This window comes from Vitis riparia, chromosome 11 (genome assembly GCF_004353265.1).
Source record: "Vitis riparia cultivar Riparia Gloire de Montpellier isolate 1030 chromosome 11, EGFV_Vit.rip_1.0, whole genome shotgun sequence".
Lineage (NCBI taxonomy): Eukaryota > Viridiplantae > Streptophyta > Magnoliopsida > Vitales > Vitaceae > Vitis > Vitis riparia.
The window spans coordinates 1,433,524-1,456,461 of record NC_048441.1 but is presented as its reverse complement, the minus strand read 5'-3'; the positions used below and the strand labels follow the sequence as shown (position 1 = coordinate 1,456,461).

Genomic DNA, 22,938 nt, shown 5'->3' with positions numbered 1-22,938 from the left:
TTTAGACAAATAAATATTACAACATCAAATAAAACACTTCTATATCATGCTTAATGTCACAATAATTTTAATATTTTTTTATGAAAAACAATATGTGAACTAGGATTATATTAAAGATCCCTGCATCACAAAATCAAGTGTTTCTTAAATAATTCAAAACAAATAGAGATCATATCTTTCAACCTAAAGATCTGCACATGCAACTTAAAGAGATGTTTCCAAAGTAACTCATGCAACACTTCAACAACTCAAGAGACAAGCTAAAAGATAATTTATTTTGAGTTGGGCATCACACATCTCTTCCCCTTGATAGTCAAAACTTGTGGCCATTTAAGTATAGCTAGCGAGCAAAAATAGCAAATAGTGGTGGTGGAGGTGGTGGTGGTGGTTTTGATGTAGTGAATATGCGCCGAAAGGTAGAAGGGAACAGCCATCATCCAACAAGACAAGAAAAGACAGCATTTCACTTGAACCTCTCGAGTTTGAAAAGGACACCCCCCATATCATAATAATAAAAATAAAAACCCCCAATTTTACAGCAACATGGTTTTTGTTTCTGTCCCATTCTAATTTTCATTTTAATAGGACCACTCACATGCCCCTTTCTTATCTTACTTTCTTCTTTGGCTTGGTCAAAGGAGTCTGCCACTGGCCCCCCCACCCCTTCCCTCTCTTTGTTAGTTAAGAGTGTCTACCGCATCTTTTGTTTTGGTGTAGGCTACTGTTGATGAAGATTTTTAGCCTAGTCATTTTCCAAATGTGAATGTGTGCATTATTACTGTGCTTTTTTTCCTTCATCATTTTGCTTTTGCTTTTTTTTTTTTTTGGTTTTTATTTTAAGTTGATGAGTTCATCAATGGTAGTCAAAGAAAGATAGTGAAAAAAAATAATGAAGTGATCCCTATTAATTTTAGTATAGTTTTAAATATACTAAAAAAATAATTTAAAAATGCATATATGTCTCATATATAATTTATTGTCTCATTATTTGTAGTCAAATTCCATTTATTTGTATCTTTATGTCTTAATTTCATTCATTTGTATATTTATTTAATGATTTAAATTTCATCATACATATTTCAATAGTCAGATCTCATGTTTAATGGATACAATTTTGGTATCTCAATATTTTCCTAATTTTTATCCCATGAAAAGTAATAATTTAATATTAATAAACTTTTACATTTAATAAATGGAGCCTACCTTTTATTACATCCTCCATCTACACTTATAATATAACTAGATAGTAAAATTGATGGTAGAAGTGTTAGTGCATGTATTATGATTTAAAAAAAAAATGGGCACATAAAAGTACACAAATTTACATCTCTTTCTTTATTTATTTCAATCATTTTTCCATTAATTTTTTTTTTAAAATAATTTCAAATTCATTTTAATTTTCTACATATATATATATTCATAGTTTTTTTTAAAATTAATTCTAATTTATCCATTCAAAAAGTCATTATTGAATAAAAAAAATGATTGAAAATCCTTGTTAACAAGTATTAAGTTAGAAAATTATTTACTAGGGAAAAAGGAAAAAAAAGAAATAGAAAAGAAAGAAAAGGTAAGAAAACTTTATTTTATGCATAAATAATAAGCTTTTGAAACTTTTTATTAAATTTTAATCATTCTTTTCATATATACGAACGACTTAATTTAACTAAAAAGTTATATTATGTCAGCATCTTGACATGGTAAAATGGAGAAACCGAATAATTACTCGATGAGAAGATTAACATTAATTTTATTATATTTTTAATATCTATTTATAAGTTATAGAATGTTTGATGTCATAAAAAGCAGTTAGTATTTATTAAATACAAAAAAATTCCAAATGATTAACTACCTAAGCAAGGTGTATAAAGTGAGCAAAAAATGATAGTGTAATTAGCATTTTTCTTTTTGCTACTTACAAAGGTGGCATATTGTATTTAGAAGAAATTTAAAATGAAAAATTTTTATATAACCATTTCATTTAACAAATGGTAAAAATGATAATCATGAGTAATAGGCGATCCTGTCACTGATGGCAAAAAAACCGATACCAAGGTGTCAAATTTTCTCATCAATGTGAGCTCTTATAAAAGATCAACCAATGATATTTTATTCATGAAATGGGTTGGAATGATATTAGTATAAATACGGAAAAATCCTTCTATTAAAAAATATAAAAAGATTATATATATAATATTATTTTCATTATTGGTATCAATTTAACATGCAATTATTTAATTCAAATGGGCTTTTTGGTCAATGACTTAAAGTAATATTATATAATAATTTGAAGTTATATCTTGATTACCCGTAACAGAGAAGCTCCTTTTAGTTTCCTCTCAAACTCAAATTCAAATGACAAAGAGCTAGTTTGGATATTCTCTCTCTCTCTCTCTCTCTCTCTCTCTCTCTCTCTTTTTACAGCTCAAATAATTCAAAGGCAGAAGGGTTTGAAGCTCATCTTTTTTTCTCCCTTAATGCTTTTATGGGTGTTGCTTTTCATCAGTACTCAGGATTGGGTCCATGCAATTTTGGAAAGAAAAATTGTCTGAGAGTTGGGGAGCTATGACAGAAAATGATCACCACTATTTTCATCATAACTAAATGTACTCTTTGTGTCCTTTAGTAAAACTTGGCACAATAATTCATTCAAGAGGGAGGTTTAACATTCTACTGCACCATACATAAAGATATGTTATTATTTTTATTATTATTATTATTGAATGAGATTAAAATTAAATCTTAATAGATAAATTTGGAAGGATAATACTTGAAAATATCAAAATAATTTAAGACTTGTTTGAGAAACGTTTTCGATAACAATTTTTTATTTTTCAGAATAAAAAAATTAGAAAACAAGTTTGATAATTAGAAAATTATTTTCTATAGAGAATATTTTTTTTAGTTATTTTTACTTATTTTTTAAAATCAATTTTTAAAAATAATTATACAAACATGTATAATGATTAAAAATAAAGCTCTAAATATTTTAAAACATATTTTAAAATATTTAAAACATGTTAAAAATATTCAGGTTCCTAAATAGATTTTTGTTCTATAAAATATCAAAGAATAATTTTCAAAAATTATTTTTTAAAATTGTTTTAAAAAACAATTACTAAATATAGCCTTAGGGTCCAAACGATATATTTCCTATTTTTATTTTTAAAATTAGAAGTATTTATATAAAAGTAGAACATCATGTATAACAATACAAATTTAATTTTATGTCTTTAGAAATTTCTTTCAAACATTTCAAAATTTGGGATATTAAAAATTTGTTATGCTTTAATTTTTTTTAAAAAAATTGTATTTTATATAAAAATTAACTTTTATTTTAAAAATAGAAAACAAAAAATATATTTAAACAAACACTTAATAATTTACATTTCAAAATTATTTATATTACTCCTAAATGTATTTAAGAGCTCATTTGGTACTATTTTTAATATAAGTATTTTTATTATAAGTATTTTTACAGTACTTATATGAAAAACACTTTTATGATAATTTAAAAAGGTGATTCTAATATTGTTTTTGATAATATATTGTATAAGTACAAAAATGCTTTTAATAATAGTAAATTACTAAAAATGACATTTATTAAAAAAAATATTATAATAAATTGAAAACTTGTATTACAAATATATATAAACATTTATATGTTTTTAAAATTATTTTTATGAAAGGGAGTAAAAGAGAAATAGGAAAGTGAGAAGGAAGCAAAGAGTGAAAAGAAAATAGAGGATAGTGGGAAAAAGTATTTTAGGAATATATGAAATTTTTTGAAAAGTTTTTTAAGAAAACATCTTTCAAGTGCTTCTCTAAAAAACACTTCAAGTGTTTTTCTAATAGTGCATTTATAGTAATTTTATGAAATATTTTTAGTCTTTGTAAGACTTGAAAATTTGTATCTTTAAAGTATTAAAAAAAACTAAAAATACTTCTTAAAATTACTATCAAACGCACTCTAAATTTTCAAAAGCATTTTTCAAATATTACCAAATACCTATTTTTTTAACTTAAAAACGTTTTTAAGACTAAAAACACTTTTGAAAAGCACTATTAAACGGGCTCGAAGAAGTTAACAATTGGAGGACAAACACTTTTGATAACTTATTTCTTGGATATAATCAAATTACTTTTTCATGAGATTAATTTAATTGTCTATGGTATGAAAGTACCTTAAACAAACTTTTTCGAATACTAAACAAGTTACTACCTAAATGTGACTACTTCTTAATGTGATTTAAGTTAATTAATTCTCGATAATGTAATATCTCTAAATGTAGTATGAAAATTTCTACCTTACATGCAATCTTAAGAGTAGAGTATCTCTCTTAACTTGCAACTTATTTCAAAATAATTATACAAGTCCCGTTCAAAAGAGTTTCTTAAACGCTAAAAGCAACTATTAAAGATTAAATATAATTTCTAAATTATTGAGTATTATTTAAAATATGTCAAAGTAATTCGTATTTTTAATAAAAATATTTTGATAATATAGTTTTTAAATATAAAATTATTTAAAAAATAGTAATAGTTTACTTCTCTACGAAAAAGTAAAGTTTGGAAACATTTTAAAAATAATTTTTGAAAATAGTACTTGTAAAAAATGTCGATTTAAGAACTCAAATAAAAACAATTGTCTTGCCTGAATAATATCAAAATTTTGAAAGGATTCAGATTCTCCCTATTTTCAAATACTGTTCATAATATTGTAAAAGAAAAAAATACAATTAAAACATCAAAATTTTATTTTTTTAAAAAATAACATATTTTCATAACAATTCTTTAAAAAAAAAAATTGTTTTACATAAAATAAAAATAAAATTGGATTATTTGATTAAAAGGGTCATCGGCACCCAATTTTAAAAATACATTTCATCTTTTATTATCACATTTTAATAAAAATGTTCTAATTCTTTTCTTTCAAAAATAATATTTTATTTTAAAATTTATACGTAAATTTTAAAAACATTTATATAAAAAATAGATTACTTTTCAAGAAAAAAACATGAAATAAGTTAAATTCACGAATATAAAATTATTTCATCATTTTTAACTAATTAATTCTAAAAAATTTCTCAAATATCTTTTCTAAATTAAAAACCAATTTTTTATTCTTAAAAAAAAAAATCACTTTCAAGAACATCAAGAACAATTCCCAAATAAGGCCTTAATAACTATTTTGAAGATGGGGTCGTGCGGATTTGTTAAGGATGGTAAGCAATAATGGACTAAGGATGATAAAAATACTCACATACTAGTTCAATAATGAATAAACAAAAAATTATGTTTAAAAAAGGGATATACCATATATTTATTTTCCATTTGTAGTGAAGATGTCTCCAAATATAAAATTGTGCCACAAAGCATCAATGAGTACATTATGATCTTCCATATATATATATATATATAAACTCTCGATCTTAGCCACAAGATGGTGAGAAAGGCGTATGAAAAGGGCATAGAATATTAGATATATGATGTAGAGGAAGAGTACTATTCACATTCATACTGAGAAAAATATATGAAGGATTACAAAAGGATTTTGTTTCCCATTATACCCATTTTGTAAATCATGTCAGTCAAGATGAGTAGAAGAAGACAAAAGAAAACAAAGCATGAACTCCACAAAAAACCTCAGTTAGTACTACTCTCTCTCTCCAGTCAGCTCTGGTAGCTAGCTACCTCATCTGTGAAACCATTGTCAGTCCATCTCTCCTCTGTCCAAAACTATATGTTTTACCAACTTCATGATTTGCCCTTCAATACCCTGTTCCAGGACCCTCATTCCATGCCAAATATCGGGGTTTGGAACACTGAGAGACTGGGCTTTGCAGCTTGGAATGAATGAAGAGATGGTGCAGCAGCAGCAGCAGCAGCGGCAGCAGTCGCAGCAGCCCAGCTGTTGTACCCAGAGACCTCATAGCTAGTACTGCTGTTTAAACCATTAACGGGTGTTGCATATGGGATTGAGTTTGAACTTGAAGCAGTGCTGCTGCTACTGTTGCTCTGTTGTTGTTGAATGTACCCACCACCAGTGCAGAGGAAGCCTGCGGAAGCTGTGGAGAAATCCATGGTCAAGTTGCTAGAAGTCTGAAATGGAAAGGAGGATTCCAATATGGGGTTCTTCACAACACTGTTCAATGTGGAGGCCTGGTACCCCAGTACGGACCAGTAATCAAACGATTGATGGTGATCTTGCTTGAGGGGTTTGGAAAAAATGAGCGTATTTGGTGCGCCAGAGAGAACCTGAACCCGCTCCTCGGACCGGCGACTTCCATTATCGGAAGCAGAATCAGAGGGAGATGTTTTTGGTTTGCTGGTGGTTATTGCTCCTCCGATGGGGAGATTGCTGTTGGCAATGCTTTTGACATCGTATCGGCTCATGTCGAAGTTGGTTACTGCATTTAGGCCTCTGAATTTGATTGCAGCAATGTCATAGGCTTCGGCTGCTTCTTCTTGAGTGCCTTGAAAAACATCGACAACTCATTCATTCACGTCTACGAAACCACATCATAAGAAAACTAGAATTTGATGAATGTTTGGAACAAAAACTCACTGAATGTTCCAAGATAGAGATCTTTGTTCCCAGCAACTCTTCCTATTCTGGCTTGCCATCTCCCATGCTGATGGTGTCTGGTACAGCAAAAATAAAAATTTTAAGAGTATTTATTCATGGTGTCTCGGGATGTTTGTGGGTTGGAGGTTAGAAACCTACCTGGTGACTCCTCTGTAAATAGAGGCTCCTCTCGAGAATCCAGAGCTTTTCCTGGAGAGAGAAAAAAAAGCAGAAAAAATTTTGAATGCATGCCTTCACATAAAAAGGAAGAGAATGCAAAAATTTGAATTGAGTGATTGTTTACCTTCTGAGTGAAGCAACAAACTCTTGCCTAGTCATGTTCTTCATATTCTCAAGTTCTTTCTCATAGTTAGAAACCTTTTTCAAAAAAAATTATAAAAAAAAAAAACCCAAAAGAAAAAAAAGGTTAATGTCTCTAAAACTTTGACGAAAATGAAGCATTAGCGTCTAAATTTCATAGAACAATCCAAACTTACAGGGAAGTTAGTGGTGGTGGTCGGACCCCAGTACTTAAGAGCGGCGAGATCATAAGCTCTAGCTGCTTTCTCTTCCTTATCATACCCACCTGCAAACAATAAATAAATAAATAAATAAAAATTGATCCAAAATGAGAATCTAAAACTTGAAGGAATATCAGAATCTTTGATTCAACAGTGAAAAATCATGATTCAGGACAAGACCACGAGATGAGATCCTACTCACCCAAATAAACTGAAAAGAAAACAATGGTGATCATTTGTTTATCCATGGCAGCAATCATTCCCACGTACATGCCACAAAAAGAAACCACCCAAAAAAAATTAGAATCTTCCTCTTAAGCTGATAAAATGCGCATGGTAGCAAAAAGAGTGGGCGAAATCTAAATCGCGCTGGTGGCGCAAGTGACCAGAAGATCCAAGGTGCTGAGATTCTCATGGAGAAGGACAGAAACCCGGATATTCTGGTGCAGGTTAAGCCACAACGCCGTGGGTGCACACGTTAGAAATCTATCGTCTCTCTTACCTTGTCGTCCCTTCCGGCTCTGTCCTTCTCTTCTGCAGCTGTTGTCCCAGAGATGGGCTTCATATCTCCCTGTCCATCTATGTCTGAAAATATAAATTTGAGATAATTTATTATTATTATTATTTTCGGAAGAAAAATAATAATACAAAATTTTCCCCGAGGTTTTCAGGGAAGGAGATCATCATTTTTCACATCACCGTGTAACTCCTCTGTAAATGGAGGTCCGTTGGCCGAAGGTGTCGACGGACTTCTTCGGCGACGGCTCCGGCGTCAGCGCCAGCTGCTTCTGAGCCTCGCTTTGCTCTGAAGAAAACCCACGTAAGAAGCTCGCAGCTATGGTCTTCAGCTCGGACTCGTATATCTCAGCATCAGACAAACCCGCCGGAGTTTTAGCCGAGAACTGATCGAGACCTGCACCCGCTCCACCTCCACCGAGGAAGTCCTCCAGCTTGGGGCCGCCGACGAGGTCACTGCCTCCACGATCCGGAAAACCCTGCTCTCTATCAACACCCCCATCTAAAAAACCCAAAAAAAGAAAACAATAAGATAAAAAAAGACGATGGAATTCAAGCTGTTGAGCTTATTTAGGTGTAGAAGAAGATCGTACTGTGATGGGTTGAGGCGGAGAGGGCTTCGAAAAGGCAGAGTTGGGAGGAGTCGGAAGGGAGAGAGTTGTTGGAGAGAGAGAAGGCGAGCCAGTTGTGATTAGAAGCCATGGTGAAAAGCAAGAGAGGTGATTCCTACTTGGGAAGTAGTGCTGGGAAACAATGAGAAGAAAAGGAGATGTGAAGATGACACAAATATAGAGGCAGGGAGAGAGAGAGAGAGAGAGAGAAGAGAGGTGTTGTGCACAAGGGCCAAGGTGGTGATAGCTAGCTAGCATGGGAAAATACTACTTTAAAAAAAAAATTCAAAATATATTAATTGAAGAGAAGGAGGGAGAGAGGCAAGTGGAAGGTTTTGATGGGATGAGTGGGCGGTCGTGGGTTGAAATCCTTGACCAAAATGGGTAGAGAAAGAGAGGAGACAGAGAGATAGAGATGGTGTGAGCGTGTGAATTGAGTTTGGGTGTATGTTTGTGGGGAAGCAGGAGGGTGGCGGAGGAGACACCCTGACCCACTTAGAGGACTTTGAAATCATTCTGCTGGCCCATCCATCTGCCGCGTGTCATTTCTTTTGCCCCAATTCTACGTTTTTATTTTATTTTATTTTATTTAGAAAATGCTAAGTTTACCGATGTACTACAAAATAAAATTCCCAAAAATATTTATTATGACGTTTAAATGAGATGATAGAAACGAAACTATAAAAATATTATTAATGGATATCTTAAAATCATTTGATTAATGGTTCTTCTTTTATAAATATTTTTTTTTATATTATAGTTCGAACTTTGTTTTTAGTAGAAAAAGAGTAATTTGAATTTCATTATGCAAACCTTATAACAAATGTGATAAAAGTATAAATACACGGATAATAAAACTTGAAAATACATACTTGATATCATTTGATTAATGGCTATATTTTTTATATATATTGAAAAAAAATATATTTTTATATCAGAGTCAAACTCTTGTATTTATTGAATTGTGAAACTTGAATTAGTATGACTGTGCTTCGCTTAAGATGTTGGGGTCAAGTTGTAGGAGTTAAAAAGGATAGTGTCCTGAAAATTTTATTTTAATTTATTTTTTTTATGTGATGATCGATAAGTTTGTCCATATTATATATTTAACCCTTTTTATTATTAGGGTTTTATTTTTTATAGAGTGAGCGACCGTAATTGAGAGATTTTTCTCAAAAGTTTCATTATTGTTACTTTTCTTATTCCTTTTGATTAGTCGATTGTTGAGTGTTAGTATATTATGTGAACGTAAAGATCAATATGATCATATTGATCATCCAACCATATTAAAAACCTTAGAACAAATGTGATAAAAGTATAAATATACGAATAATAAAACTTGAAAATATATACTTGATATCATTTAATTAATAGCTATATTTTTTATATGTACTAAAACAATATATTTTTATATTAGAGTCAAACTCTTATATTTATTGGATTATGAAGTTTGAATTAGTATGATTGCACTTCACTCGGGATGTTGTGGTCAAATTGTCTAGTAAACTTGTAGGAGTTGAAAGGATCGGTGTTCCTTATTTATTTATTTTTTTTATGTGATGATTGACAAATTTGTCTATATTACATATTTAACCATTTTATATTTAAGGTTTTATTTTTTATACAATGAGCAACCGTAATCGAGAGGTTTTTCTCATTGTTACTCTTCTTATTTCTTTTGATTAGTACATTGTTGAGTGTTGATGTACCTTGTGAATATAAGGACCATATTAATCAACAAACCATATTAAAAATTTTGTCTTTTTTTATATTTTTATTTTATAGAAGGGTAGTCCATCACATAGGGTTGATTTTTAAGGAGTATATATAAAGAAGGATTGTGGTTTGAAAATTTTGATAATCAATTTTATGAGTTCATTTTTCCTTTCTTTGTCTATGCTTTGTAGCCTATTAAAATTGAATTAAACTTGTATTCTAAAATGTTTATATTTTTTATTTGATTTTAATAAAAAAAAAATTTGTATATTCATTATTAATTTTTGAATACATTTATTTTAAACTAAAAATTTTAAATGTATTTTAAAACTTAAATTTAAATTGATTTTATTGTCTTTAAAAATAAATTAGATTTAAGATTTAAATTAATTTACATCCAATCAATCAATACATATAATTTATTCAATTTAAACCTTAATAAAAAATTTTTTAAAATCATGACTCTAATTACATAGAAAATAATATAAACAAATTGTGTGAAATAGATTCAATGCATTTGAGATGAATAATGAATTTATATTTTCTTATATGATGAAGATAAACACAGAGGTAGAGAAGTTGATGAACCCAGGGGTGAGATTAGAGTAGGAGGCATGGAGAGAGGGTGCTGCATTAGATTTGGTAAGAGTAATGGGCACCCACGTGCATAGAAGACACGTGCACCATGCAGTATAATTGTACTTTTTTTAATAATTATTAGTAAACCCATGCCCACGTGGCAGTAGATGCTGTGGATACCATGTTGTGCTGTCACAACCCCTTCATAAATATATTATTCTTTCGCCACCCCGTCCATGCCACGTGTACTACAAGATATTTTTTTTAAATATTGTCCGTACATTCGTTATGTAGAGTATCTTTTTGTACAACATGATTTCCCATTAAATTAATCTAGTTATGTTGAATTGTAGGAAAGTAACCCAAAAAAAATAAAAACGGGTTATCCTAAAAAATGTAAAAATAAATAATTATTAAAAACTGATTTATCTTCAAATTATTTAATCGAAAAATGAAATAAAATAAATTTGAAATAGTATAAAAATATTGATTTTAAATCTATCTTAATTTTAAAATTTTTTATTTTTCTCAAATGTGCTGAAAATCAAATATAATGTTAGAAAACAAAGATAGGAAGAAAATAGTTTGTTCATGCATGTGATTTAATAATAGAAAACTGTTTTTAATTTTTTTTTAATATTATTTTATCGTAATTCTTTATAAATAATTTTTAAAAACAAAACAAAATAAATAACAATTTTTAGAAAATAAATAAAAGTTATTTTTATCATTTAAAAAAAAAAAACATAGACTCATTAGTTATGTTTCCTTAAACTTATTTTTAAAAACTATTTTCAAACTGAAAAATAATTTTAGAAGAGAATATATTTTATGAATATTTTCTTTCAAATAAATTGTTTTTGCACAAAACTGGGGAAATAAGAAACCCAACTTCACCGACAAGAAAGGCAGATGAGAAAAGTTAGGTACAGTGACTCAGTGACTCAGAAGTAGTCCCAATATCAAAGCAAAGTGCACATGAAAATAGCTACAAAAATAAAAAATAAAAAATAAATAAAATAAAAGAGTTAGGCAGCAGGCAGAGGCTTGAGAGGCGGATAGGGCTAAAAACCCTTTTACACTAAGCGACCTCAAAAGCCTGAAACCCAAAAGAAATTTGGATAAAAGAGATTGGCAGAGAAATCGGCGGGAGTGTGTTTGCATTTGATTCCCTCACTTTTCTTTCTCTCTTGCTTGCTTTATGGTTAAAAATAAATAAATAAAATAAAGTTGGAAAATGGGTGGCTTTTTGTGTGGGCATTCCACGGTCAAACTAGGGTTTAAAAGCAATGGGGGGATTTGCAGTCAGTGAAAGGAATCATTCCTCACGTTCATCTCTCTTGTCTTTTTTCTCCTTTATTTATTATTATTATTATTATTATTATTATTACTTATTAATTATTAATTATTATTACTCCATCATCCTTTCCTCCCTCACATGACCGCCTCTTTTATTTATTTATATATATATTTTAAAATTTATCCACATTCTGTGTATGTCAATTGAGTTGAAAACTTGAATGTGATCTTCTCTGACCTATACATGTGCTCTTTGCTTGCTTCCTTCCATTTCTATACATCCACTTTTCTAAAAAAATTTATATTTATTTGAATAATTTTATTTAAAAAATTTATTTCTTAGTTAAATTATTTTTAAATTATTGAATTAAAATTTATTACTTAGTTTTTATTTAAATATTAAATTTATTTGTTAAACATTCATATAATAAATTTCTTAAATATTCATACTTAAAAGTATTATAAATTTCTTAAATAGAGTTGTTAATGTACTTTTATTAAACATGGGTAAATGGGTTAAAAAGATTTGATATTAACAATAAAATAATTATTTCGACTTAATACTTAAAGTTATTTTACCAAACATATTTTCTATTTGATGACTTAAATCAAAAATCAAAGTCAAAATGATTTAATTAGACCTAAACCCCAAATTATCAAAAATTACAAATTTAAAGAATTGAATTGTTTTCAAAAATTGCCTTAAAACTATAATCTATAATCAGTCGATGTGGTTCCAAATAATTTTATGATGGTGGTTTTAAGGCAATTTTCAAACAAATTAAAACCACATTCTAACAAGTTGAAAAACAAATAGTGGTTGGTTTTACAATTTCACTCAATCAATGACTTGTTTGGTGTATCGATGGAACTCTTTATGCTATCTATCAGAATCAAGTCCAAATTTGATCCATTTTTCAATGGAACTGTATACTATTTATGGGCATGGTCAAACATTCGAATGAAAATCTCGGTATCAAATCTGACTCTTAACAATCATAGATTGAATTTAAATGCCTTAAATCAGTTATGAACCTAAACTAGTTTTCAGACTTAATACCATCTGCAAAAAACAGATCCATAGAGCAAGTAACTAGTATAATGTGAATTCATGCAGAAAAAGTTTTGATCTAAGGCAAGAAAACAGATGAAAAAAGATCAATATTGGGAGGCACCGAGAAAAGGAATATACGATGACCTGGTTGCTGAGTAGAATTCCATGTACCAGGTTGATGTCACCTTGAGCATCGGAAATATTGAACCCATTTTAATGGAGACGTCAACCATTGCCAGTTGACTTGTAATGCCATTCATCAATTGTTGAGTAAATCAAGCCTTCCTCTTCGAGTGATCTAATAGATTCCCTGTCAAACCCAGATCAAATAATAATAATGAGTAATAAGTCCTGGATGTAAATATAAATCTGACTAGATTGCTAGTAAAGGAGATACATGATTTTATCGACTGGAACGTTTAGCTGTTGGGCAAGCTCATCCCGGCCTACCCCCTGGTCTCGAGCCCTGAAACATGAGATAATCTCAAGATATCACTAAGCAAGAATGAAGCAGGGCATGAAGTTAAAAGTTCAGTCAGAAACAAAACAAAGACAAAGGGGCCAAAAGAGGTAAGAATGGAACGTGCCTAAATGTAAAGCAGGAATAATTAAAACCGATCATAGATTTTCCTGTGTTCATAATGATTGCATCAAAAGTTTCACCATTTTAAAAATAAAATAAACAAATAGACAAAATCTAACAATTTTGGGCAAATGCCACAATGCAGATATTCTTGAACTTTATATAAAGACGAATCTTCTGATATTGCTGAATGAATATAGGATTATCAGCTAAAGATGAAACACCCTGACCAAATTATTACAACTTCCTAAAAATAATAGAAAAAACCTAGAACTTGATGAAAAGAATATAGCCAGCATGCATACATGGCTATGATAGTATGATAGGTGTCTCAGCATACTTCTCCATGAACAAAGGTTCTGATCAGCTATATGGCATTGTGGGAACAGTGCATACAATTTAGATCCTACTTGCTTTGATAAAATAGCTAGATAAACTAATATAGACACTGGATATTTTCATTGTGAAAAAAGATATTTCACATCATTCATCCGTTTTCTTGGTAACATCTATTTGATTAGACACTATATATGTGATCTAAATCGTCATTGCAGAAAAAAATTATCAACATCGCCCACCCACCCACAGGAAGATCATATTTTCCTGTAAACATTAAGTCCCAAAGTCATGGAAATCAATCCCTTCTCTAAAATGAGTTCCTCAATGAGACAAGATAGTCTTGTACTTTGACTCTCATATTAACATGTAAACTGTTCATAAATAAATGATTTGATTCGGAACTCTTATATGTCCATCCAAGGTCCAATATTTCTTGTCCTTCGGCAACAATGGTGCCATATCCCAAAATGTGAAGTTCAAAGCAGTAATCTTTCTAATTCCACATGATTTTGTCTTTCCTTTTCCTTTTTCTTTTTTTTCTGTTTTTTATATTTTGTCATCCACAATGTCCACATGCAAAGAACTTGGCCCTCTACAAGCATAAAAAGGAATATAATTGAAAAGGGAAAATATAGCAAGAGAGGAAAAGGAAAAAAGAAATGGAAGAAGAAAATATGAATATTTATATAAAATGCATGATTATAAAGTATCTATGTTATATGAACTTGAGTAAAATTATTGGGTGCTAGTGTACATCTAGGTCACATCATTTCATCCTCAGACCTTAGGACACTAGAACAAAGTCTAAATAACCTTTTTTTTTTTTTTTCTCATGCCATACCTTAAAACGAAATTGAAGTATACATCTAAAATACAAAGCTAAATATAGGTTCTTCACTCATCCATGCAACAAAGAAACAGATTCTAAGTCTCGGGTAACTTAGAAATAAACTAGCAACTTGTTCATTCCCTTTATTGGACACACATCTGCCAGACCAATAGGCATGCTAGACATATATATAACACAAACTCTTGCTATATCATGTCTGACACATGTACATAACATATTTTGGAGTGTCCATTGTTAGATAGTGTACAGTTATTTCAGTTATTTACTTTTCCTTTTCTTTCATTATTGTATTGTGGGTTCCACTAACATGTATATATATACCCCAAGTCCAATGTATATTATTAACAATTTTTCAATAACAAAAATTAGGGATTCTCTCTTTTCTCTCTTTTCACATGGTATCAGAGCTTAGGAAGAAAAAAAAAAAAAACTAATTATTTCTGGTTTATCCGTGAATCAATTATGGGAAACCTTTCACTGACCGTATTTCATTCCGGTCACTTTTCCCATCTCCTAAAGCTTTCCGATCAACCGTATCGCCGTTAGAGAACCCTCACCGCTGTAAAGAAACCCTCACCGTCAACGACTTTTCCAACGACTTTTTCCGACGAAGTCCTTTTCCGACACCGACCATACCATCAAGTGCGCAAGGAGGAGATCTTCAAGTTTTGTCAAAGCACCGGAGGGAGATTCTCAGCCACGCACCGGCCACGCGCGTTTCTTCTTCGACGGCCTGAACCTCACACGCCGGTGTGTGAGGGCGCGTGGAGCACTTTCCGGCCACGTGCTTCCACCTCCAGCCTCACCTGACATCGTCTAACCACCCTTCATCTGTGCTTGTGCCATTCGAGCCCTGCAAGTGCATTTTTTTGGGTTTTTTGTCTCCGCCAGCCCTCTAAACAGCCTTTCCGGCGACCTCCGGTGACTTTCTCTCCACCCCGAGCCCTGCACGTGTCTTAGGAAGTGTTCTTCTACCCTTCCAGTGGTGTCACATTTGTTTTTCTTTACTATTTGGTCTCTCACAGCCGCGAATCCTCAGTTTTTCTTCTTTCAGACGCAATCTGAAGCTATATTAGAGCTCTCTTCAATCCAAACATATTTCGTTCTCCAGATAAGTAGATATGACTACTAAAAGTTCCATTTTTTCCTTTGTCATATCTGGATCTCCTATGATTATTTCGAAGAAATTGGTTGGCAATGAAAATTATTTGTCCTGGTCTGCGTTTGTGGAGCTTTGGTTTACGAGTCAAAGTTATAAGGATCACCTTGTTACGCAGGAGGTGGATATCCCGGAGATTGACAGAGTACAATGGAGGAAGATAGATGCACAGTTATGTAGTGTGTTATGACAATCAGTTGATCCTAAGATTCTGCTTCATCTTCGGGCCTACAAAACATGCTTTAAGTTTTGGAATCAGACAAAAGGGCTATACACGAATGATATCCAACGTCTTTATAAGGTGGTTTCTTCTATTGTCAATGTCAGACAACAAGACATGGATTTATCTACTTATATTCGCCAGATTGCCTCTCTTAAGGAGGAATTCTTCCAAATCTCAACTCTTGAAGAAGATGTTTCAGCCATATGAGTTCACATGTTGCCAGAGTCATAGCTCGATACTCGGCCTCAGCACTAGATCTGACCACTACATCTTGTTTCTTACTCTTCCAGGATATTAGGTTACCTCCAATAAAAACACAATACCCGGAAGTGGAACGTCTATCTGCAGGTTACGCCGTTCTCTATATGGCTTGAAACAATCTCCTTGAGCATGGTTTAGCCGTTTTAGTTCTGTTATTCAGGAGTTTGGCATGTTCCGCAGTACAGCAGACCATTCCGTTTTCTATCATCATAACTCTTCGGAGCAGTGTATTTATCTGGTAGTTTATGTGGACGACATCGTCATTACAGACAATTATCAGAGTGGTATTTAGAAACTAAAGCAACACCTTTTCACCCACTTTCAGACTAAAGACTTAGAGAAACTCAAGTATTTCTTAGGGATTGAGATAGCTCAATCCAGTTCCGGTGTGGTTCTTTCCCAAAGGAAGTATGCTTTAGACATCTTGGAAAAAACCGGTATGTTAGAGTGTAAACCCGTAGACACTCTTATGGATTCAAATGTCAAACTTATACCAGAACAGGGGAAGCCTTTAGGAGATCCTGGGAGATATCGGCGACTTGTAGGTAAACTAAACTACCTCACTATTACTCGTCCAGACATTTCTTTTCCTGTAAGTGTTGTTAGTCAATTCCTACAATCACCATGTGATAGTCATTGGGATGCTGTAATCCGCATTCTTCGATATATTAAAAGCCTACCAGGCCAAGGTGTATTGTACGAGAACAGAGGTCATACACAGGTTGTTGGTTACACAGATGCAGATTGGGCCGGCTCACCCACAGATAGACGTTCCACTTCCGGGTATTGTGTTTTTATTGGAGGTAACCTAATATCCTGGAAGAGTAAGAAACAAGATGTAGTGGTCAGATCTAGTGCTGAAGCCGAGTATCGAGCTATGGCTCTGGCAACGTGAACTCATATGGCTGAAACATCTTCTTCGGGAGTTGAGATTTGGAAAGGATGAACAGATGAAGCTCATATGTGACAACCAAACCGCTTTGCATATTGCATCCAATCCAGTCTTCCATGAAAGGACCAAACACATTGAAGTTGACTGTCACTTCATTAGAGAGAAGATCGCATCACGATGTGTGGCGACTAGTTTTGTTAATTCAAATAATCAACTAGCAAATATTTTTACTAAATCTCTCAGAGGTCCTAGAATTAAATACATTTGTAACAAACTTGATGCATATAACATATATGCTCCAGCTTGAGGGGGAGTGTTAGATAGTGTACAGTTATTTCAGTTATTTACTTTTCCTTTTCTTTCCTTATTGTATTATGGGTCCCACTAACATGTATATATATATCCAAGTCCAATGTGTATTATTAACAGTTTTTCAATAACAAAAATTAGGGATTCTCCCTTTTCTCTCTTTTCACATCCATATTACATAGACATCAATATATATCTATGGGTGCTTCTTGGCAACATCTCTTCATCTTTCTTAGAAGTTTGCTATCAGTGTTCCATGTTGGGTCATACTGGTTAGAAGGAAATAAAAGAGATGGACGAGAAAAACACACTAAATATTTTAAAGGGTTGAAGTTATGATAACTCACAGGGACTGAGGTTGCTGCAAATAATCTATGACCAGTTGATCAACGCCCTTAAGTCCAGCACCATATTGCCCAGAGAACTGGAAAGGTAAAACTCAGAAGGCCAGCAAACAAATCAATCAAGAGATTACCGGGTATTGAATTCCAACAGTAAAGTTTCTTACTTGATTTGGTTGAGAAGCTTGGTAACCCTTTAAAGGGGTACCAATGGCCGGATTTGTAACATGGGACTGAGTAGGGCCACCAGCCTGTACCTTTTATCAGCATAAACACAAATCCATTGGCAAACCAGAAAAGAGTATATGAATATGCATATTAGAGCACACTGGCAATAGTTTTAGAATGCTACCCGTGATTTAGTGTTGTAGACATGCACATAGATACACTCAATGAAGTGGCTGGCAATCTCATTAAAGTCAGTCACAGGCCTGAAAACCACAGCCAAGTTTGAGGTTTTGATACTATGATTTAGAATCATCACAAGAAACTCACATGAGTTGTTAGCATGCTTTTGAGAGAGCAAATATAGAATAGGGTAATATATCCAGCACAGCATCCACCATATACATTTCTAATTGGTGTCAACATTACAAATCTTTCACCATCATGCAGATAAATTCAGCTAAAGTTTGTAATAAATAAAATAAATTCACACCAGGAACCTCTACATCTTCACATGACATGGTATTAAATTACCACCTTCACATCCTGGTGGTTGTTGCATGACGACATTGTGAAAATTCTCCAAGATTGCCAGTGTCATAACTGACTAATGCAATTAAGGAGATATAGATTGCCAAAGAAACAAGTATACGCTATCATCACCCAGAATATATATTGCAGTAATGCATGCAGCACAGAAGTTTTAATTCTAGCTTCATTCATACATGCAATCCAGAACTGGGATGTAACTTGATTTGATTTAGAAGCAGAACTTCACCAAAGCAGTTCCTTGGATTTTCCAACCTAGAAACTTAGCTCAATGAGATGAATTGTGACGTAGGACTGCCCTATGGTCGTTGTCTACAATCAAACAGGGTGGGCTATAGCCAAACTCTTGTCTTATCATATTCATGTAATGTAGCCAACAAGAAATCTAGGAACCTTTTAATGGGCAACCTTGTGCAGCGCTTCAGAGCTGTCATGGGTTCACTAACACCACAGATACCCCAAATAAATCTGCCACAACCTTAAAAATGTCTTTGCAACCCTGATGAACAGGCACACCAATTAACCTGATCTAATCTTTCTTTGGCAGAAAACATCGTCTAATACATCATGCCCCAAGAAAATCATCAATTGAAAGTTTAGAGTTCCTACATTGAAGAAAGGAAGGTGCTTCCTTAAGAACCCTAACACTTCCACCTCTGAAGAAAAATTAAATGAGTAGGGCCACACCTGACATATGCAACTAAATGCCACTTCACAGCATTCAAAAGTCATTCTACGTTGAAGATGCTATGAAAAATTCTCTCAATTGTATCTAGATATTGGTTTGAAACTTCCCTATAGAGACAAATAACACATCATCATTCACCTGTATGATCACTTCAAAATTCAACGGCACACTTTCTCAGCAGTTCAAATGAAACACAAATGATTCTAACAAAAGTGGTTTGATTGATGTAATATTTGGAAGACCCAATATCATAATCCATATCAAATTGACTTGCTACCCAGCTGTATTGATTCAAACTATAAATGAAAATTTAGAACAGCAACCACAAGATACAGAACACTAGTAAAAGCATCGTGTGAGGCTTATTCATGCTTCAGTAATGGTTTATAATGAAACTTGTTATATGTCTTCCCATGGCACACTAAAACCATAAATGAATTCAAAGAAAAACAATTACAACCTGGAAGTGGTTTGGAGAATTGCATCATTGCAAGTATGAAAAATATTTGATCCAAAATTTCCTAATCAATATCATGAACCTATCAAATAAAACCAAACTGCCCCACAAATCACAAGACAAAAAGATTGCAAAAATAATAAAGAAAGAAAAAGGTGAACCCATGTTAAGGATTATATAAAGTAGAAAAATTCATTTCAAGGATATAGAAAGCACCCAATCTCAAAATGATCCAACAATAATTAAAATTTAAAAGATTATATTAATTTATACCTAATAGAGAAGACATTTAAATGCCTTTTACCCTGAAAACCCTTCAAGTGTCCATGAACTCGAACATACATGCCATCTCTAAGATAAAGGAAAAAACAAATAGACAAATGAGAACCATGATAAAAATAAAAAGGTTTCCTTAAAAACAAAATTTAGGGAACATGATATTTAGGTTACAATAACGAGCAAAGAGCTGTGACTAAAGCATATTGGGAACATACAAAATTCCTTCCATTTCCTTTGTGTCTACAGCTTCATTGACCCTAAATACACAGGAATGTGCAAAATTAGAGTGGAATCAGCAATTAAAATAACAGATACCTACTTGAGTCATAATTAAGCGACCAATAGAGGAAATTTACCATCTGTTACAGTCAATACGCCCTGTTCCATCATCCAGCATAAAACCAACATCAGTAACCCTTTCAGCTTTGTTGAATACCATCCCCACAAGTGTGACCTAAACACTTTCCAAACTCAAAAACCAAAATTGAAGCAAACAAGGACCAGAAAAATCAAATTGCAAGAACTCTACATTGTTCACTTCGACACCATCAATGAGAAAATTGGATTTATCATCGCTTGAGAGAAAAGCTTCACTTATCTGCTTCACGGTCAAGGGAAGCAACGCTTGTGTATCCCGATTCTGCAATCAAATACAAGAAAACCCTAAAACACTGGTTGGAGAGAAACTGTAGGCAAAACACAATCTAACCAGCCTGAACAACAAAATGAGCTAAAATTTCCAGAATTTAATTTTCTATTTTTTTTCCTCTGTATTCCGTGAACTCCATTTGGTCTATGAGAAAAATGAAAGACAATAAACGCACGAACTCAACCAAGCATAATACAACTACCTAACCTTATTCGCTCCAGTTCTTTTCATTTATTATAAACATAAACGACAGAGAACATAGATTTTCAGAACTCGTTATCTTTTCAGCTCCTCGTTTTTTTCTCGGGAACCTAACAGAGGGTAAAAGACAAATGAAAAAAAAAAAAAAAAAAAGCCCGCTGCAACGCTGTCTGGTTGATGAGAAATTTTACGAGAATAAACATCAACATAACCGAGCCTAGTTCAACTATCTGACCTCATGCACTCCAGTATTTTTCCCCCCTTTCTCCATTCTAGGTTTTAAATTGTCGTTTCCTTTCTACTCCGCAGTTTTTCCAGGAACCAAACAGAGAGTAAAATAAACAAAACCCTAAATGGAGAACGATGATGATAGGAAACCATACTCTGGCAGGAGAAAAACCAGGTTCGGCGGCCTGAGTGGCCTGTGAGGGCATGAATCCCCCGCCAGAGAAGGCGGCGTTGCCGTCGAATTGACTGTGGGAATACATCTGTAATGAAGCGTGAGATCAGATTCCGATGGATCGGAGTCACTCTGTTTGCATAAAAGAACGGTTCCCGTCAAATTCCCTTTCCTCCTGTTTGGCGCCTAGGAAAATTAGAAAAAGGAAAATGAACCGCCAGCGGGGATTCGGAGAAACAGAGTTGGAACTTAGAACCTAGAACCTGAGAAGGGCATTTTCGGAAATATGCCTTATAAATATTAAATAACCTTTAATATTTTTAATATTAAACAGTGCTTTGTAAACATGATAAATGTTTACACAAGACTACTCAAATGTAAAATTGATTTTAGATTAAATTGAAAAATTAATTTTTCAAGAACAAAAATTAAACAATAATAAATTTATTTTCAGAAAATGAAGAAAATATCCATGTTATATTTTTAATGTTTTTATTAAAATATCTATTATACTGAAAGAGGGAATTCTATAATATATCACTATTGTATTTGGTAGGTATCCTATAAATCTATAATTCTTGATAAATTATTTTTTTTTTAAATCAAAATATTTATATATACATATATAATTTAATATTATATTATTATTATTTCATCATTTTTATCCTATTTTTATATTTTTAATTATTTTTTTATTTTTCCTTTTTATTTTTTGATGAATATATATATAAATAAATTTTTTATAATCAAATTAAGGGTATGTTTAGTGACTATTTTCAATAATAGTTTTTTGTTCTTTATAATAAAAAACTAAAAAAAAAACATGTTTGACAAATAAAAATTATTTTTTATTTTTAAAAACAAAAAAATATGATGTTTTTAGATAATCTAGTCAATTTGACAATTGTTTTCAAAAATAGTTTTTTGTTTTCCAAAAAGAAAAAAAAAACACAAAAAACATGTTTAATAACCAAAAAAAAAACTGTTTTCTTTTCTCGTTCTTAAATAACAAAAAACATGGGTCTATTTGAAAGTATTTTTTATAACTATTTTTTTAAGAATAAAAGAATTCATTGAATGGGGCTCCGTGGAGTAGTAGTTTATTTATGCTACCATGATTTACATTTTAGGCTAACTAATTATTGAGGTGTAAATATATAGTAAAAATAAATGCATTTTTTTTAATTTAATAAAATGTAAATCTAATTTATTTATTTATTTACAACATCAAGTTAATGGTAGAAAACATTTAATTCTAAAAAACAATTTCTTAATAAGTTTTTTATTTTTAGTTGTTTTATCAATTTATTTTTATTAACTCAACAAAACATGTTTTCATTTTTTTATTTGTTTTAAAGAAAAAAAAGTATTTTTAAAAATTAAATCATCAAATAAAAATTTGCTTATAAAAACACAAAAAAATTGTTATTAAAAACTATTCTAAAAAACTATTTTTTAGGATTGTTTTTAAAAAAAAAATACTTCCCAAATAGACTATCTATTTGTGTTGATATTCATTGTGTTAGCATACATATAATTTGGATTATTTTTTAAAAATAAAAACATGTATTAATATGATGCATCTATGATTAAAATAAATGTTTTCAAAATGATTAAGGGTTTTATCATTTGTACCAATAAAAATGTTATTGAAATTAAATATAATTACACATATTTAAAAAATAATCATTTAAAAAAAATTATAACTGATGTAAAAATTTTAAAATAG

At 31.6% G+C, this 22,938-nt stretch overlaps 2 protein-coding genes across 3 annotated transcripts; both read right to left on the bottom strand.

Moving 5' to 3' along the window:
* Nucleotides 1-5,476: 5,476 nt before the first annotated feature.
* Nucleotides 5,477-8,421, bottom strand: LOC117925751 (AP2-like ethylene-responsive transcription factor AIL5). Its single transcript, XM_034844856.1, has 9 exons — nucleotides 8,199-8,421; nucleotides 7,789-8,107; nucleotides 7,592-7,674; nucleotides 7,292-7,300; nucleotides 7,066-7,154; nucleotides 6,873-6,946; nucleotides 6,728-6,778; nucleotides 6,569-6,645; nucleotides 5,477-6,476 (listed from the first exon to the last, which is right to left on the bottom strand). The coding sequence occupies exons 1-9, from the start codon at nucleotides 8,305-8,307 to the stop codon at nucleotides 5,794-5,796; spliced, it is 1,494 nt and encodes a 497-aa protein (XP_034700747.1). The 5' UTR covers nucleotides 8,308-8,421; the 3' UTR covers nucleotides 5,477-5,793.
* Nucleotides 8,422-12,780: 4,359 nt separating this feature from the next.
* Nucleotides 12,781-21,430, bottom strand: LOC117924549 (replication protein A 32 kDa subunit B-like). 2 transcript variants are annotated; one of them, XM_034843195.1, is made up of 10 exons: nucleotides 21,193-21,430; nucleotides 20,489-20,599; nucleotides 20,316-20,413; nucleotides 20,175-20,216; nucleotides 19,954-20,031; nucleotides 18,174-18,252; nucleotides 17,989-18,078; nucleotides 17,828-17,904; nucleotides 13,262-13,330; nucleotides 12,781-13,174 (listed from the first exon to the last, which is right to left on the bottom strand). In XM_034843195.1, the coding sequence occupies exons 1-10, from the start codon at nucleotides 21,295-21,297 to the stop codon at nucleotides 13,090-13,092; spliced, it is 834 nt and encodes a 277-aa protein (XP_034699086.1). In that variant the 5' UTR covers nucleotides 21,298-21,430; the 3' UTR covers nucleotides 12,781-13,089. The 2 variants fall into 2 exon arrangements, with proteins under 2 accessions (XP_034699086.1, XP_034699087.1); XM_034843196.1 differs by having other exon boundaries at nucleotides 17,989-18,072.
* Between the last annotated feature and the right edge of the window lie 1,508 nt (nucleotides 21,431-22,938).